Raw genomic sequence first — 17,568 nt, forward strand, 5'->3', positions numbered from 1 at the left:
TTAATATGCCCCCTTTCTTCTTCACATTTAAATTGAGGTTGCCTGCTTTGACAGTTACCTGTGTTCTGCTCTCTTTATCTAATCTATCTGTCTAAATGGCTTCCATGTCCTTCTTGTTAGAACGATAAATGGAAAAGGCTGTTAAAGTTTCAGCATGCTTAATAATGTCCAGAGCCAATCTCTTGCATGACAGATGCAGCAATAGGTAATTACTTGATGGACACAGAGGATCTATGGTCAACTATGTGCTTTTAGGAATGGGAGAGCAGAATAAGTATTGACAACACAGGTCCAAAGGTAATTTATGGAAGTGCAGGTTTCTCTTTGTTTGTATCACATATGCAATAAATAAACTGCATGGCTACCAAATACAATGGAACTATCACTACTTAATAAGCACGTGGTATCCATAACTATATTGGTTCTTTTTATTTCTGTGAGAAATAATTGACACTTGTAAAACAAATGTATAAATAAATATCTGTGGCTAAACTCACTACATACCTGAACATGACTTCAAAGGCTTAAATGTCCTTTGTTTTGAGTTGAATACTATGTAATGAACTTGCTTAAAAATCTGTTAAAGTATGATGGATATTTTTCAACTCAATTCACTAAGTTTTGGATCAGGTCCGTAGAGAGTACAAAATTCATGTGCATTGCCTAAAGTGTCTGCCTGTCTTTTTTGTGGTTTGCAAATCAATGAAGGATCGGGACAAAAGTCAAATGTAAATGTTTTTTTCCTAAAATATTTTAAAAGTTTATTTAAGGGAGGTGGTGTGCCTTGATGTCCCCCAGGCTTTACCAATATCTCTGTAAATTTCAATAGATTCATTTGCAAATCTAGTCTGCGTTTCCACATGTCTATCATGCAGGAACTTGGCTTAATAAATCATCTAAAACACTCTGGAGGAGAGGAGAGCTAATTCCTCTTTTATACCAGAATAACTCTGGTGACTTATCAGTGTTAATTCTTACTGTATCTAGTTTGGAAAAAGGATGAATCAAATAAATGAATGCAGGAATTCAACCTAAAAGGTAAAAAAGTTACATGAAGGGGCATGGATATTTTCTTTTAAAAAGTGTGTTTATGCTTTCAGGTTGGAAGACTTCAATTCATTCGAGTTCATCCTTTTTTTTTTTTCTCCCGAGTATGTTTATTTCCCTAGCATTCTTTGAATGTATTGTTCTGAGGGGCAAAAAAGTAAAATTAATGTGTGTATGAGTTAGTATCAGTTATTGTTTTCTTCCTAATATCCTGCAGCTTTATGTTGCTTTAACGTATGTGCATTCAGAGTTTTGAACATTGTGGGAAAAGGTTTCACTGGTATCTATTCTTGCCATTAAAGTGCTTCCCATCTGAATATTGCCTGCCAAAGTATGTGGTATCCTGCAGAGCAAGAGGATGAGGACATAGATTGCAATGAAGCTGAACAGTTTGCACTTCCTAACGGTGACACCAACCATCAATCTTTTGTACAGACAGCCCAGAATACAGGAGAATGAGAACTCTCACCCCCACTCCCCCACACAAAAAAAAAAACAAAAGGAGAATTATCTTTTCTTTTTTTTTCCATTTCATTGCAGCAATTTCCTTCTAAGATCCTCCAAGATGAATACGTTCTCAAATTGCATAAGCTGACATTTCAGTGGCTGAGACACTTTTGGGGAAGGAAAAATAATAAAAGGAAAGAATTGAAGTAAAATTTATTTATTTTTTAGGTATTCTGAAGTACCTTTTTTTTTTTTTCAGAAAGGATTTATTTAATTTAATCTCAGTTCTCTTTTTATCATCAGGCTAATGAATACGGTGCTAATTCTATAACAGTTAATGCATTTCACACATTTATACCACAGTTTGACATCAATATTCAGTAACACTAAGTTATATTATACAGGTTGGCAAAAGCTCAGAACTAAAGATTGCCAGTGCTGTAATCAGCCATATTTAGAGAGGCTTCAGTCAAGTCTGCAGCCTGTATAAAGTGGCACAGATCTGTAGAAATCACTTTGCCCCAGCTGCTGGGGATCTTCTCCTTTACACAGAAATTTGTTGCAGGTTTTATTTTAATATATAAACCTAATTTCACCAACAGGATGATTTATAGTTGTGAAATTAATGAGCCATATGCTCCTTTTTGTAGTAAAAAAGGTGCAGAAAGAGAGAAGTGCTGCAAAAAGTTTCTATATCAATGAGTTGCAGAAGTTAACATATACTGTGTCACTCAGTCAAGAGGCTGTGAGGGTAGAGGGTGGATAAAGCAGTAGGAACCCTTACTAAAGAAAGGGTAGTTGGGAAAAACTGGAGGTCTACATTGGTGGGAAATGTTTGACAGGGCTTGGGACTGGGTTCACAAATAGGATTTTATGCTATGGTTTAGTTATCCTTGAAATTGCCATGGCACCAATTTTATTTTTTTTTTTTGTACAAATCAGAGCTATTTTAACACTGTTACACCTAAAGAATCTGCTATGAAAGCCTCAACAACTGGAAAACAGGATACCCAAATCAAGCCTCATACACACATGAAGGAGACAAGTGAAAGTGTAAGAGCTGCTGCCATCGTGTTTCGTCACAATCTAGAGACTCATATTTTTGGTACAGAGGTCATCCAGAGCTCAGGCAAAAAAAGCTTTAACTAGCTGCAGAGCTGCTCCAAACAACTAGAGCACTTGAAATTGGAAGATGCGAAAAACAGGTTGGTCAGGCAAGTTGGTGTAGCAGAATTTGTGTGAGATACCTGCTGTGGACTGAAAGACTTGCTAAATTCCACTATTTTCAGAGTTTACAGATAAACACAGTACTAAAACTTCATTCCTTCTGTGTTTTTCTTCTTCTTATGAATTTTTCCTATTTGTGGAAGTGTCCAAATCCAACATTTGCATGCTAAAATTGCTTTGGTTCCTTTCTCTTCTCAATATCTTTTCACACAATGCACATTCATTTTCTGACAGAACTATGAGTGAATTAAGAGATTGAGTCACTGTTAATTAGTTTCTGAATTTTACCTGATAACCTTTATTCCTTTATGGTTTTGCCTGGTGTATATTGAGAGAGACTGTTCAGTTCCTGGAAACTGTATGAAAAGCTCACAGGCCGTGGGTTAGGACTGCCCTAATGTAATTAACTGAGATTCTTACTTTGGTTTACATGGATATAACTATGCTACATGAAGTTTGGTCTGTGCAGCTTAGCTTCCAAGAGAACTGCTCCTACTGGAAGAGTCTTTGGGAATGCTGTGGCTTTTTCTAGCCTTTCCATTGATGTCCCTTGCTTATGAGGATGCCAGGAAAAAACATAGGGCTTGTACAGGTTGAAAGGATTGTTATTTTTCACATGGCCAAGCTCTTCTTTCCTAACCACATGACATCTTAAATATTTTACGGATTCAGAAGTGTATCTAAGTATAGTTCACAGCCCCCCAGATTCTTGCTAAGAGGGGATATGATCTGGCCTGTTGTTTGTTCTGGGTAGCATATGTAATACTTTGGCTTATCTTGATTCTTCCCACGTTTCCCTAGCCCATTCTGCAACTTAAGTTTTGCAGATCTTATTGTGGATTTTTTTGTGTGGGAGCAGATTTGTGTTTTCAAATGGTATGGCAGCAGATCAAGCAGGAGGTTTTGGCTTGTGCACAGATCTGGAGGGAGGTTTTGTAGAAGGTTTCTCCAAATTTTGGCTTTTAAGACATGGGAGCATATACCATGTATTACTTGATTACAAGTTAGCCCACTCACCAAATAGTTTGCTGACTGCATACAGTAACATAAGAAGAGGGCTGAAAAACAGAGATAGTCCTGAACAAAGCTCAGAAAATCACATCTTGGAGCACAGATGAATCACATGCTGAATGCCAAGAGAAATCTCCTAATTAAGGTGCTGGATTATGATTATGTAGGATGGCGAGTGTCTCATGGTAGCATTATTTTCTCCTTGACACTGGCTTTGTGACATGCTGTATTACTGCCTATCCTGGCAGTACCTGGGAAGTTCAATAGATATTTCATTGCAAAATGACCAAAGAAGACTAGATAATACTGAGGCTTAAAATATGCTTCTGAGTTGTTCATTTCTCCTGACACACCGATTGCTCTGTGAGCAATGGCTAATGTATTTCAAACAGTGGTGGAACTCCTACTTCTGAAATTTTGAGAACTGGTCTCTGAAAAGGACATGCACTGATACGTGCTTCTCAGTAAAAAGAAGAAGAAAGTTAAGAAAATTGTTGAAAGGTCTATAGTGAATCAAATTTAATTCACCACTTGAACTCAGATCTCCTTACAGCCAGTCTTTTGATTTACATATGTGATCGTCTTGAGAATACAAACTGCTAACACTCACTTTAGCCAACTCCACAATGTAAGAAAAATGTGTCTTATTAAAAAAAAACACACAAAAAACCAAAACAAAGCAAAAAAAGATGTACATTTCCCTGTATACATGCTTCTTAGTGTGTGGTATATAACAGAGCCTTCCAGATAAATTCCTTGGATCTAATCCTGTTCTCATTAAACCCGCACAGCTCTACTAACTTAACTGAGGAAAGAATTTTTCCTAAAGAATTATATTTCTAATAAGTAGGAAGCAAAGCCTTCTGGCAAACCACCTATCCTGCAACTCTGACTGAACAACACTAAAACAAAAAACATAAAGCAAAATTGTCTCAGAAGACTCACAAAAGAGGGGCTACACCACAACAGACTGAACAGGAGGGTTGCATACAGATCATATCTACTTCAGTTGTGGAGATTATAAGTAATTTGTGTAGGTAGATTTCTGTTTTTACTGCGAGGTAGAACAGAATCTAGGGTTACTTCGGAATTTTAATAAAGGCATCCACTCTGGGTCCCAAAATACAGTTTTTAGCCAACTTTTATTAAAAACAAATCTGGTAATTGTCCTTTCCAGTAACAAAGTTTAGATGGTGCTCTATCTCAGTGTTTGTTCACCCAGTGCAAGTGTAGAATCCATCAGGGAATGAGATTCTGTGAAAAAGCTCTACATGAGAAGAGATTTATTCAAATTCTTAAAACACATCAACTGAACACTAAATTGGGAGAAGCTGTTGACTCCCTCGAAGGCAGAGAGGCCCTGCAGAGAGACCTAGACAAGTTAGAGGGCTTGGCAATCACCACGCACATGAAGTTAAACAAAGACAAGTGCCGGATTCTGCACCTGGAACTGAACAACCTTATTACAGACTGGGTAATAAGAAGCTGGAAATGGATCTGGGACTCCTGGTCAACAGCAAGTTGAACATGAGTCTGAAGTGCCCTGGCAACCAGGAGGGCCAACTGTGTTCTAGGGTGCATCAGGCAAAGCATCACCAGCTGGTTGAGGGAGGTGATTGTCCCGCTCTGCTCTGCACTAGGGTGGCCTCACTTTGAATATTGTGTGCAATTTGGTCACTGCAGTGTAAGAAAGATATTAAGCTATCAGAAAGTGTCCAAAGGAGGACTTCAAAGATAGTAAACAGCCTAGAGGGGAAGCCATATGAGGAGCTGAGGTCACTTGGCTTGTTCAGCCTGGAGAAGAGGAGGTTTAAGGGAGACATCACAGTCTACAAATTCCTCATGAGGGGAAGAGGAGGGGCAGGCACTGATTCCTTATCTGTGGTGAGATCAGTGACAGGACCTGAGGGAATGGTATGAAGCTGTGTCAGGAAAGGTTTAGATTGGCTATTAGGAAAGCTACTTCACCCAGAAGGTGGTTGGGCATTGGAACAGGCTCCCCAGGGAAGTGGTCACAGCACCAAGCCTGACGGAGTTCAAGAAGTGTTTGAATGATGCTCTCAGGCACATGGTGTGACTCTGGGGGCTGTTCTGTGCAGGGCCAGGAGTTGGACTTGATGATCCTTGTGGGTCCCTTCCAATTCAGGGAATTCAGTGATTCTATGAACAAATCAATTAGAACAAGACAGGAGGGTCGTGAGTAATCACACAGAGTTTTTTGTGGATAAGAAAATCCAATAGCTTAGCAGATAAATTATTTAAATACTATGTATTTTTCACTGTTTTATCTTTATAGGGACAGTTGAAATGCATAGAAAAGGAATGACTGAAAAATTTACCTTCTACACCATTTTCCTTTCCTTGGTTGTCCTGGGGTTTCTACTAATTCTGACTGGAGAGAAGTAGACCCATGAGATGATTTCTTTTCTGCTTCTGAAACCCTACAGGTTACAGCTGCTGTAAGAAGCAGCAGATTAGGTCAGTGGGGACCACACCATGGACAAGGGGGTTCTTTGCCATATGCTTGGCTTTGTGGACTTCATTGTAATGTGGTAATCCATAGCTTAGTAAATGTAATTTTGCTGTCTTTTAAGTTTCTGGCTAGATAAATTGTAGTTCCATTTCTCACTGAATGCTAAAGGTATCTAGTCTTGTAAAAGATAGCAAGCATAGCAAAACTGAAGGCTCTGTTTAAATTTAAGTAGGTACCGAAGGGAAACTTTCACGTGTTCTCCTAGGTACAGTCAGTATTGACTGAAAGAGAATGGAAACTTTACATAATTCATCTGTATTTTTTTCCATATTACTTTAGTGCCAGGTCTTATAAGGCTGTATGCAGAGAAACCACATATTTTAATTAAAAGGTCTTATCTAATCTTTTTTATTCGCTCAAGATCCATCCAACCTTTACCATTTTACTGATTTTGAGGATTTTGTAAAATGGCTGTTTTCGTTGACATCACTCTTTGAAATGACTACAGGGTTTCTTTGGCATACATTTTCTCTCTTGTTAACCAAAATGTATTGGGCTGTTCAAATTACTTATAATTACAGAAATTAACCAAAAAAAAGTCTCATTTTGACCTCTCTCTACTATGCATTCTTAAAGAGGAATCTTAGGTGCATGATGACCATTTTCTACTACCACGAAGGAAATACTTCAGAAGTAGTGAAATATGGCCCAGGCATTGGATCTGTATTGGAAACTCATAGAAAGGGACTTGAGAAGTAATGAAAAAGTAATTTGAAATAAAAAAAAAAAGGCTAAGTAAAATCATAGGTTGCCTTACCACTATGATTGTGAAAGTGTGGGAAACATTACATTTTATTTATTAGTTAGGAGGAGGAGGGAAGGAAGAAAAAGGAGACTAACATCAATAATCTACCTTCATTTGGGAAAACTCAGAAAAGAAAAGTGGGACTGCTCCAAAAAGCCTGGCTCAACCTTCTTGATAGCCAGTGCTACAAGGCTACTGTTAAGTTCCCTCAAAGCCTCTGCTTCTTCAGACCACTTCCCTCAGCTTCTTATTTTCTTTCCTATAACCACAGAATTCATATATTGAACTAACGCTAAAATGACAAATCTTCTTTTCCTTTTAGAATTAGTTTAAAGATACAAATCTCTCAACTGCTTGGAGCCCACTGATTTTACCAACTGCCAGTCTGACTCTGAGACAACTTCATAGAGACTGAAAAGGCTAGGGTAAAAACTGAGGGCCTGTCCATCATCAAGAAATTTCTGTGTAGCACCAATTTTCTTTCCTTCCTCACCAAGCTACATGGCCTCATTTATTCTCTGTTGTGATTACATACTAATTCTTTTACAGTTTAAATTAGGTGATGGAAAAAAACACTACAATGGTAATAATAATAATGTATGAAACAACAATTAACTCCAGTAGCAAGATGGAAATAGTTCGTCAGGTCTCCATCTGTTAACAGGAATCTGGAGAACACCACACAAGGAAAGGAGGTCCTCGCTGTGCTAGGTTATGATTTGTATAACTTTCCTCACAACTACATGAAAAGGAAATGCCACTTTTATCTTCAGTTATAGTTCTTCATAACAGCAGAAGATGCAGAAGTTTTCCGAGACCATCTGGGTGTAGTACTCAGGAACTTAAAGCTGATCCTGTTGTGAGCAGGAGGTTGGACTAGAGACCTCCTGTGTTTCTCTCTAGCCCGAATTATCCTATGATTCTGTGATGTTCACTCTCCTGAATTAAAAATAGGAGGTTTGTGCATAACTGTATTGTGGTTATCTGTTTTTTAAATTGTATTTACCAATCAAGTTTGAATCATGAAACAACAAAAATTTGATTAAAGCATTGTCTTAGTGGCTTTTCTAATTCCATCACCTAATTTTTTTCTGTGGCCTCACAGTAGAATTTGACTGGAGAGTTCTATAAAATTCAGTAATACTTCCTATTTTCTACATTGATTTTTTTTTTTTAAATCTATGTTGGAATTGTCTGTATCTATCTTGATCTCTTTATTGGTCATTATGTAATAATACATATGAGAAAGTGCATGTGAGAGAGTCTTTTATGATTTCATCATCCTTCAAATAATTTTTATCATTTTCTTTCAAGTTATCATCATTAGGTATGAAAAAGTGAAACCACAGCTCTTCTACAGACATATAAAATTTCGTTTCTGTTGTGGGTAGTTGGTGAGCAGTCAGTGGTATTCCCTGAAGAATGCTTGGTCTGTTTCTTGCATTTGAGAGATGTCTTCTAGGCATTATGATTGTAATATTTTTAATGTGCTAATGGTTACAGACTGAGTTTTGGGGTGATCTGTTTCACACTTTTTCATGATATTATTCTTTTGCTTCAAATAAAAAATTATTGATGATCAGTTTCTTCAGATAAATTTTTACTACAAAAATTATTTCCAATCATCAATTCTGCCTATTTTGAAAAGTAATTTAACGTAGTCTGTGCCATTGGTGTCATCAAGAATAGGATTAAGAAGCAAGATTTAATTCACTTAGCTGTAACAGAAGAAGTCAGAAATAGCTTTAGCAGTTAAATTACTTGTGGCAGAATTGTTTGTTTATGTCCCTAATATTCCTGTGGTATATTTTTGAATGATAGATCATTTAAGCTGACTTGCACATCTGAAAGGCTAACATTTTACCAATATTCAGTTACCTTATTCCATATACTTGTTAGTGTAAGAGGCAGTTTAACTGAAAAATGAATCCTAATAAAATGCCTTTTTAGTAATTCATTTTGAAAACCATTTGACCTTAACTACAATGAAAGTAGACTGTAAAAATCATCATAGATTCCCTTCCTTGAACTTCTCATAATGCTGAAAAATGACTGAGGGAAAGGAGAAAGATCCAGTTACTGTACCCTGTTTGAACAGCTGTACTTCATTGAGTGGAGGCTTGTGTTACACACAGTTTGTGATAGGAAGTAAATGCTTTTAAAACAACTAAGGAGACAGGTCTTTAACCTCCACCTTTTCAGATGCTTTGTTCACTCATTTAGCTTCTGTTGAAGTCTTGGGAAACATTTCAAATACAAATTATTATTGAATACTGAAGCTCACCTGAATAATTAATTTCCTAATGAACTTATTAGGCAGAGATGCACTGAGATGATGTTGGAGGTTTTTTTGGAGAGATATCATTAATTCTTGATATACTGAACACTTCTTCCTTCAGGAACAAATACATTTAAAGAAGAAAGAATTCTCAGATTCAGTGTTGTTTTGTGATAGTTGAAATTACAGATTTATTTCAGCAACTGTAAGTATTTTCAAGGACTTAGAGGACATTCAAAAATGTTTTCGTGTAAATTACTAATTTGTCAAAATTAATTAGATTTAAAATTCTCAGTTTCTAGCAGCGCACAAGACTTGCCTCCTGTGACAAGACTATCTAGTCCCCTGAAATGATGAAGATACCTTGAGATTCATTAAGTGGACTTTTTGGCATTACTTTACATTGCAAGTGCATGTTAATTGCCAGACCTATACTATTTGATGTAAACTTGGCACCAGACAATTTCAGGACTTTTAAATACACATTATAAGATCGTTCTGTGAGTGTGATTCTAATATCCTCCAAAGGCACTTCTCTAATGGCTCTGGTGAAACAAGTCAGTGGCAATGGGAGTGTCCAGCTGGCAGACAGCCAGTCCACTTGTAATTTCTGTAATCAAGCTTTCTGTATACTTCATCCCTTGAAATGCATGAGATCTTAAAGGTAGGTTTATGCTAAATAGGCACTATTTGGGCTGCATTGACTACACATCTCTTTCTCTTGTCCTATGATCAAGGTACACATCTGATGACCATGAATATTTTTGTCCTAACGTCTGTCTGTCTTGCCACTTCAGACTGGCCAGATATCACTATACTTACACTATACAGTGCAGAGGGGCCAACCAGATCTGCACTTAAATGAGAAAATGCCTTGAAATATAATCAGGATTTTGAAGTATTCTTCACTTCAGCACATTATAAATGTCATGCCTTCAGAAGACAGGGCTAACACTGGTTTTTCCCTTATTCTAGCAATCTTTTTTTTTAACTGTAACAATAGAACCACTTCTCTCCTTTGGCTGGGTCAAGGGTTCCCAGCACCATCTGCTTGTTTTTCCATCTGTCACTAGTGTTTTGTGGTCTGTGGTACAATTGGGTTGAAGATTCATGCATTCCAGAAAAATGTCAGCATAAAAGCTGACACCAGTTAATTTGTTTAAATTTGATGCAGAAGATTTTTAGAACATTTTGTGTCCCCTTCTAGTCTTGAAATATAACAAATGTGGTCATGAGAGCATCCTCAGTCCTTGTCTCTCTGAATCCTATAACACAGCTCCTATTGATTCGTGTTATCAGGACTCAGCTCAGGCTTTCTTGCTATTTAATTCTCATCTCACACATCCTTCTGCTCTGCCTGCAATGATTTTAGTTCCTGTCACAGCCTCGTCTTCCTCAGCATAAAATTCACACTGACTTGTGTCCACTGACAGACAAGTAACCCAGCCTACCCAAACTCAGCTTTGAGTGTTAGGTTTTATTATCTGCTATAATATGGTAAAATAGCAAAGTGTAAATTGGGGGCTTAGTTGCTTTTAGCTTAAGAAAACAGGCCTTGGGAAACAAATGTTGCTTTTTTTCTCTAGTACAAACCTCATTAGAAATTATTTGTTTTGCAGAGGTTAATATAATATGGGCTGCGCACCAAGTACACCATAGTTCTGAAGATTACAACTTATTCACAGCCTTGAGACAATCTGTACTGCAGAAATACACCTCCTGGGTAAGTTGCAGAATATTTGTCAGACTGTATCAACAATATTTAGTAAAGGTGAAAGCATAGTGTTTATTTTCCTTCAAAGAAAAACATAATTTAAAGATGTTTGACAATCAAAGCACAGAAGGTGAAACTGAAGAATCTGAGAATCATAAGCTTTAAAATATATCCACTAATGTTTGTACAAAAAACTTGAAAACTTCTACAGTACTTAAGTTAAAGAAGGCTAATTATATAAACCTGCATTTATATTTTCATAACTTTATGAGTAGAATGGGGATTTTTTTTCATTCAGTTATTTGTGTATAAGTACAGGAAAAGAACAAAGTATAATGTAACTACTTGAGAATACGTCTGTATAACTGAAAGAATCAGGGAGAGAAATAATTGTTAGAAATTGATTTGGACATGCCAATGTATTTATTTGTCCCTGCTCATTCATGTCGTGTCAGTACTCTAAGTATTTAAGGGCAGTATGTCACTACTTTTACCTAGTGTTATTTCAGATATAACGTATTTGAAATGGGGAGCTGTGTACACATGCAATATAAATTGAGTATTCATTTACAGATTTAAAAATATGTATTTCCAAATGCATTCATAAATGTAACATAATATTTAGGGTTTAGTTCTGGGCCCAGGATAACTGCTGATTTCCTCAGTTGTGCTCTCATGTTCTCTTTCGACTCTGTTTTTTTTTCAGGTTGTATTTTGTCTGGTTGTTGTTTGTTATTTAAAAAGAATAACTTCAAAGTTTGAATTTTCAGAATTAGCGTTCTAAAGGAATATTGTGCATGTATAAATATATATCTATAATTATATATTTACATGTATATACTCACCAATGAGGCATAATATGGGTGGTGAAGGAAACCCACAGTCCTCTGGCAATCTCTACATCCAGCATGTGAGCAAATGACTCAAAGTCAAGAATGTGTGCTCACACATGCAAATCCAGTATAACTCCTTTAACTTCAGTAAAGTTAGTCTGGATTTATGCTTATATAACTGAACATGGACTTAGCCTTTTTCGGTAACTGTTTTCAGTGTTTATCATTAAATTAGTTAAAAGTACTAGGTTACAAGAAAATGGCTAGTTCTTCTGAAAATCGTGAAGCAGTACTATTTTTTAGATTTGTTTCTTAAAGTCTTTTATATAAATCCTTGTTGTTTATTTATTTAGTAAATAATCATCTGATGTTAGTGAGAGTACCTAAAATTTAAATTACTGTAATGAACAAGAGTGGAAGGGATGCATCTTTGTGACAACTCTGCTTCCTCTTTAAATACTGCTAAGTTAAAGATTTAACCTTTGGCCATTTACCATTTGGGACCATATGTGCAAATGCTTAACAAAAACAGTAATTCAAAAAAAGACAAAAGGCCTTGTGTACATATGGATGGGTGCATGAGCACTTTGTCTGCCTGCATGATTTTGAGGATGATAGCTCAGAAAGCATAAAATATTCAGGAAGACCAAGATGTCTGGCCACCTTGGATTCCAAAGACCGTCCTCAGGACCACACTGGTGGCACTTGGCAAATAATATATGTGCACTGAAAACTCATTTGTTTTGTGCTAAGGAAATAAGCCTAGGAATACATTGTACTTTTGTGTGCAGTGTTTTTTTCACCAAATATTTCCTATTAGCCAAAACATGTGGTTAGTGTAAATACTGTTTTTCCTCCTCCCAGAACTTTTGAGACATATGCCAGTTTTCTTCCTGCAAAACCTTACTGTGCATGATCACAGTTCTTGCTAATTCTTACCGAACTGCTATTTTTGGATTGCCAGACTTGTCCAATGCCGTGAATGGATCTGCCTTGAAGCTGAAACTCAGCAAAGCCTTTAGTTACTCTCTGAGAGTGATCTAGTTGTTGAATATGTATTGTACTATGTTGTTGAATGCAGTTTGACATTCAGTTTTGTGGAGGCTGTGAGAAAGTTGTGGTGGAGGGTGTGGGATTGTGGGACTGTTCTGCTGCCAGCTCTGTAGTGTTTTAAGTTAAACACTGTAAGATAAATAAATCAGCATATTAATCTATGTGGGTTGTGCTCAAACTGATAGAAAAGATGTGAAGTGAAAGAGAATTGCAAAATGTGCTTGACAATCAGTGGTGTGAGATGTACTCCTGAATTTGGAACCAAATGTGCAGTGCTTCATTTTGCATACACAGTGTTTCTTTTTCTCCAGTGGAGGGGCTATAGAGAAGCAAATCTACTGTGAACACTAAAAGATTGTGTTGAAACCCATTTTGTGGGAAAAAGACATAGAAAATATATATATTAGTTTTTAAGAAGAAAATAGCAAGCTAATGCAAGATAATGCTATATAAATGAATATATAAACAATGAAACAGCCAAAGTGTAGTTGTGAAAGGAGAGATTTGCACGTGCACCTTGAAAACTGTGATTTAATGCTTTGAGTACCAGTTCTCAACTTTCCTCCAAGGGTAAGATTTAATTGCAAATATTAGATCCATAATAATTTGATAGCTTTAGACTATACATTTAGATAAAGAGTTGAATAATGCCTTGGTATGAAAGCAGGGGAAACATCTATGTATAAATCTGGAAAGGGAAGAGGTAACGCAGTTCTTTTCAGCAGTCAGAAGTTCACTTGTCTACTGAGGAGTCTGTCAGGACTGCAAAGGATGTGGGGTTTTTTTATCCTTGCCTTTAACTCCTGCAGATTCCTCACACAAGTTCATGCCCACACAAACTAGTTCTTGGCAGCGGTCCTGCAGCCCCCCCTCCCCCCCGCAGACCCTCCGTGGCTGCATCGGCAGGTGGCCCCAGAGACCCAGCGTGGAAGTGGAGGGGCTTGGCGCAGGAAGCTCAGCAATCCTGCTAAACCTCAGGAGTTTCAATTCTTTCCCTTTCTGTAGTGGAAGCATTTATAAGCTTTTACTTACAAATAAAAGGGAGAAAGGTAGAGATGCCCCCACCGGAGAGTGTGCAGTGGATATTCACTCTTCCAAAGGGGCAATGCCTTCGACGTGGAGGCAGAGCTGCAGTGCGGCAGCTCCATATGAAAAATTCCTCTCCACTCTCACTGGGTGCCTTTCCTGTCAACTATTGTGGCACTTTCTCAATGTCTGCTGCTGAATCCGCAACTTGGAAAAGATCTGTGAGTGTAATAAACGTTTTTCTGCAGTTTTGACCCAAAATTCCATCTTGGAGCCAGGAAAGCTTTTCCTCTACAAATTAGTGAAAGTTGGTATATTCTCATGAAATGTTTTGATTTGGTGAATTGGCATTTCCAGGGAAAAACTATTTAATGATTTCTTTTTTTCTGACATTGATCTTGTTTCAGTGGAACCACAAATAGTAGAAATGAATCTTTGTATGGTTTTCACTCCTCCACTTCTGTAAATGATCTTTGTAATCCGTTCTGTGAAAAATAAAGCTTACATTGCAAAGAAATGTGAGGCAGTTAGGAAAGCATACTCCTTTGTCAATCTCAAATTTACCTGTAGATTTACATAAAATTTCCTTCATCTCATGACTTAGCAGGGAAATTCTAGTGAAAAGCAGGTTAGAAAATAAATATGAAGATGATCCTACCTTCTCCTCTGAATCATCTGCAAATACCACCAAATTGCCTCTGATATTTTTAGGGGAAAAGTGCATAGTTTTTTAACCCTGCTTTCAATCCTGCAACCACTTCCATGAATAATCTGAAAAACATCTGGGTTTTTTTTGTGTGTGTGTGTGGTTTTTTTTCCTTTTTTAATCAATTCCTTTAAAAAAAAATTCCTGCTGTTATCATGCCATTACACTGGTACAATCAATAATAGGAGAAAACTGAAGTAGCTTTACAAAAATGTGGCTGTGTGTCCTGCTGTGTTGTCTTCCATGTAAGATAACCTTTGAGAAAAAATATGCCAACCCTCTGATTGTTGTGGGACAAATATCTCTCAGTGTTTTGGGGTTTTTTTTTATCTTTTAGCAATTAATTACTGAGGTGGTCCAGGTTAGAGGAAGGAGGAAGAAGGAACTCAGAAAAGAGATTGACTTCATACCAGTGTTTAGAGCATTTCTTTTGAAGTATTGGGAAGCTTGCACTACATTTCTGTTTAAGAGCATGGAGATTTGTGGATTTTAAAGTCACTCTTCTGTTTAGTAGTCTTCTGCGCAAGCCAGTCTGATCTGTGTTTTTTAATTCTTATATAAGTCTTATGCTGAACCTCTACTCCAGAATTTCATGCCTAAATGCCCCCCCAGCCAACGATGGCATTTACCAGCTCCCACCCTAGATAAGAGTTGCTGTGGGTTTTTTTGTGAGTTTGCTTAGGCGGAGTGATTCTTATGGATTGAATGCCCAAATTTCATTTTCCAAGTATAGTTTTCTTCCTTTTTTGTTTTATAAATGCTAGGCAAACAAATCAGCCTTTGAGGATCAGAGTGATTAAAACAAAATAACTGTTTACTTCATTTCTCCTAAGTTCCAGAAGCTCAGTATTCTTCTGTTACCTTTTAATTCCTTTAAGTCTTGGAAAATAACTTCCAAGACATTCAGCCAGAAACACCCCATGTGTCATTTGTGGGGCAGCTGTGATCCGTGAAGTCTTTGAGTGTAGTTTTTGAAATCACACCTGTCCCAACCCTGCCAGATGATCCTGCAAAGTCTATAGGGTTTTGTCCTAGTGCTTCAGCCCTTGTCTGGTGTTGAAGCCAGCAGACTAAGCTGAGATTTGAGGGCCTTAGTCCTTCTTGGTTCATCACAGTGAGATATGACTGTGGTGGCTTCCTTGAGAGCATCAGTTACATCACAGGGATGGGGTGCAGTTGTTTCAGAGCCTCAGTGGGACATCTACCTATTGAGTAGACCTTTCAACTAAAACTGAGAGGATATTGTCTTTAAATGCTATGTCCAGACCTACACTAAAGGAATTCCTGGTTCAGGAGGCCTGTCATGGCTATCAGACTGCTTTCGCTGATGTTTAAAGTTTTGATTTTAGTGAAAAGGGCAATAGGAATTTGGAAACAGATTTTGCTAATTTTTCCATGTTTCACATGGATCTCTTGTGTGCTGCAAAGATTTTCCCTGAGTGCTAAAGAGAATTGAAGTTTTAAAGATACTTCTTCTACTGTTTGGTTTAGGAAAAATCTCTGTTTTAGAGAAGAATTAAATTTTAATTGCAGGTGATACAATACAATGTCAGGTACAAGGGAAAAGAAAAATATAAGCCTTTTTCTGAAGGAAGCAGATTGACTTTTAATGTATGGGGGTCTCGGAAGTTTTATTCTATTGCTCAGCCAGTTAAACAATTAATTGTGGAATTCCTGTGACTTACTCTGTATGTAAGATACCAGAGTGTTTCCTAAGTAAGAAGTTTTCTGATACTGTTTTCATGCTAGCATGTTTTAGGACTCAGACTTTAATGGAGATGCCATAGGAAAGTTAGGGTGAGAATTTATAATTAATTTGGAAAGCCAAGTAAGTGACCTTATCCTTATGGTGTTCATGTACGGAGTTTGGATGTTAAAACTATGGTGTTATAAATTCACACCTGGCTTACTCTATGATAATTCTCCCCTTTAAGTGAACCCTTCATGTCAAGGATATGATGCTGTCTGTTCCATGTAATACACAGAATAAACATCTAATATCAGGATTTATGAGTTCTTGTCTTGATTTTTCTACTTGCTCAGTATGACTTTTGGGAAACCACTTTTGGATCAATTTATGTCTCATTTGCTGTAGCACATCTAGTAGTAGTATAATGATCATTATCTATGTATGCTGTGTAATTTCTACATTAAGCACCTATTAGAAGAAGTAAGTATATTGTGCAGTGCTTTGCACTCCTGAGGTAGTACTTCATTATGTTATCATGAGTTTAGAATTATATATCTAATATATGATTTTTTTTCTTGTTTTTCAGATGTTCAACTTGCCCATGGCTCTTTTCATTCCCCCTTCGGTGTTTGCTGTTCATTTACAGTTTAATCTACTTTACCAGTTTTGGATACACACAGAGGTAAACCAGGTTTTTAAGCCATACCTAAACAGTTAGCCTGGAGCAGTGTCCTGGAAATCCACTAGCAGCTGATTTATTGTGTAAGAAAAATCTTTGTCTGATTTCTTTAAGGAGAAACATCTGTTCATTTTTATTTCTTTTTCTGAATATATATTGCTAAGTTTATAAGAAGCAATGAGGCCAGTTGGTCCCAATTAGATTTAAAAGTAACTGTGAGGAATCAAAACTTTTTGCTATTTTAATAGTATATTTTCCTATCTTGCAGCTTATTAAACATTTTTGGCAGATACTGAAACTGATTTCAATTTCTAAGATAAATATTTTAGGGAAAAATATCCAAATGCCAGTGCTTCTTAAAGATCATTTAGAGCTGCAACTAAAGTCAGATATTGTTTCTTTCTTAGCACTAGTAATTCTCAGATGAAAAATGCTCTTTGATTATTTGATGGCTATTTGTTTATGACTCTACCACTTTATTTGTGTTTTGTGAGTGTGTAGACCATATCTAGTTTATGCACATATACAGTTAATAACCCACTGTAATTAATAGGTAGTTCCCAGACTTCTCAGGTAGTT

The 17,568-nt window shown here is 36.9% G+C and overlaps 1 protein-coding gene across 3 annotated transcripts in view; it reads left to right on the forward strand.

Moving 5' to 3' along the window:
• Nucleotides 1-17,568, forward strand: part of AGMO (alkylglycerol monooxygenase) — a 190,533-nt gene that overhangs the window by 67,979 nt on the left and 104,986 nt on the right. For all 3 annotated transcript variants that reach the window (XM_064676100.1, XM_064676116.1, XM_064676108.1), the window contains exons 4-5: nucleotides 10,908-11,011; nucleotides 16,897-16,992. In XM_064676100.1, the coding sequence (XP_064532170.1) occupies nucleotides 10,908-11,011; nucleotides 16,897-16,992 (200 nt within the window). The remainder of the gene's footprint in view (nucleotides 1-10,907; nucleotides 11,012-16,896; nucleotides 16,993-17,568) is intronic.

Source organism: Pseudopipra pipra, chromosome 1, assembly GCF_036250125.1.
Source record: "Pseudopipra pipra isolate bDixPip1 chromosome 1, bDixPip1.hap1, whole genome shotgun sequence".
Lineage (NCBI taxonomy): Eukaryota > Metazoa > Chordata > Aves > Passeriformes > Pipridae > Pseudopipra > Pseudopipra pipra.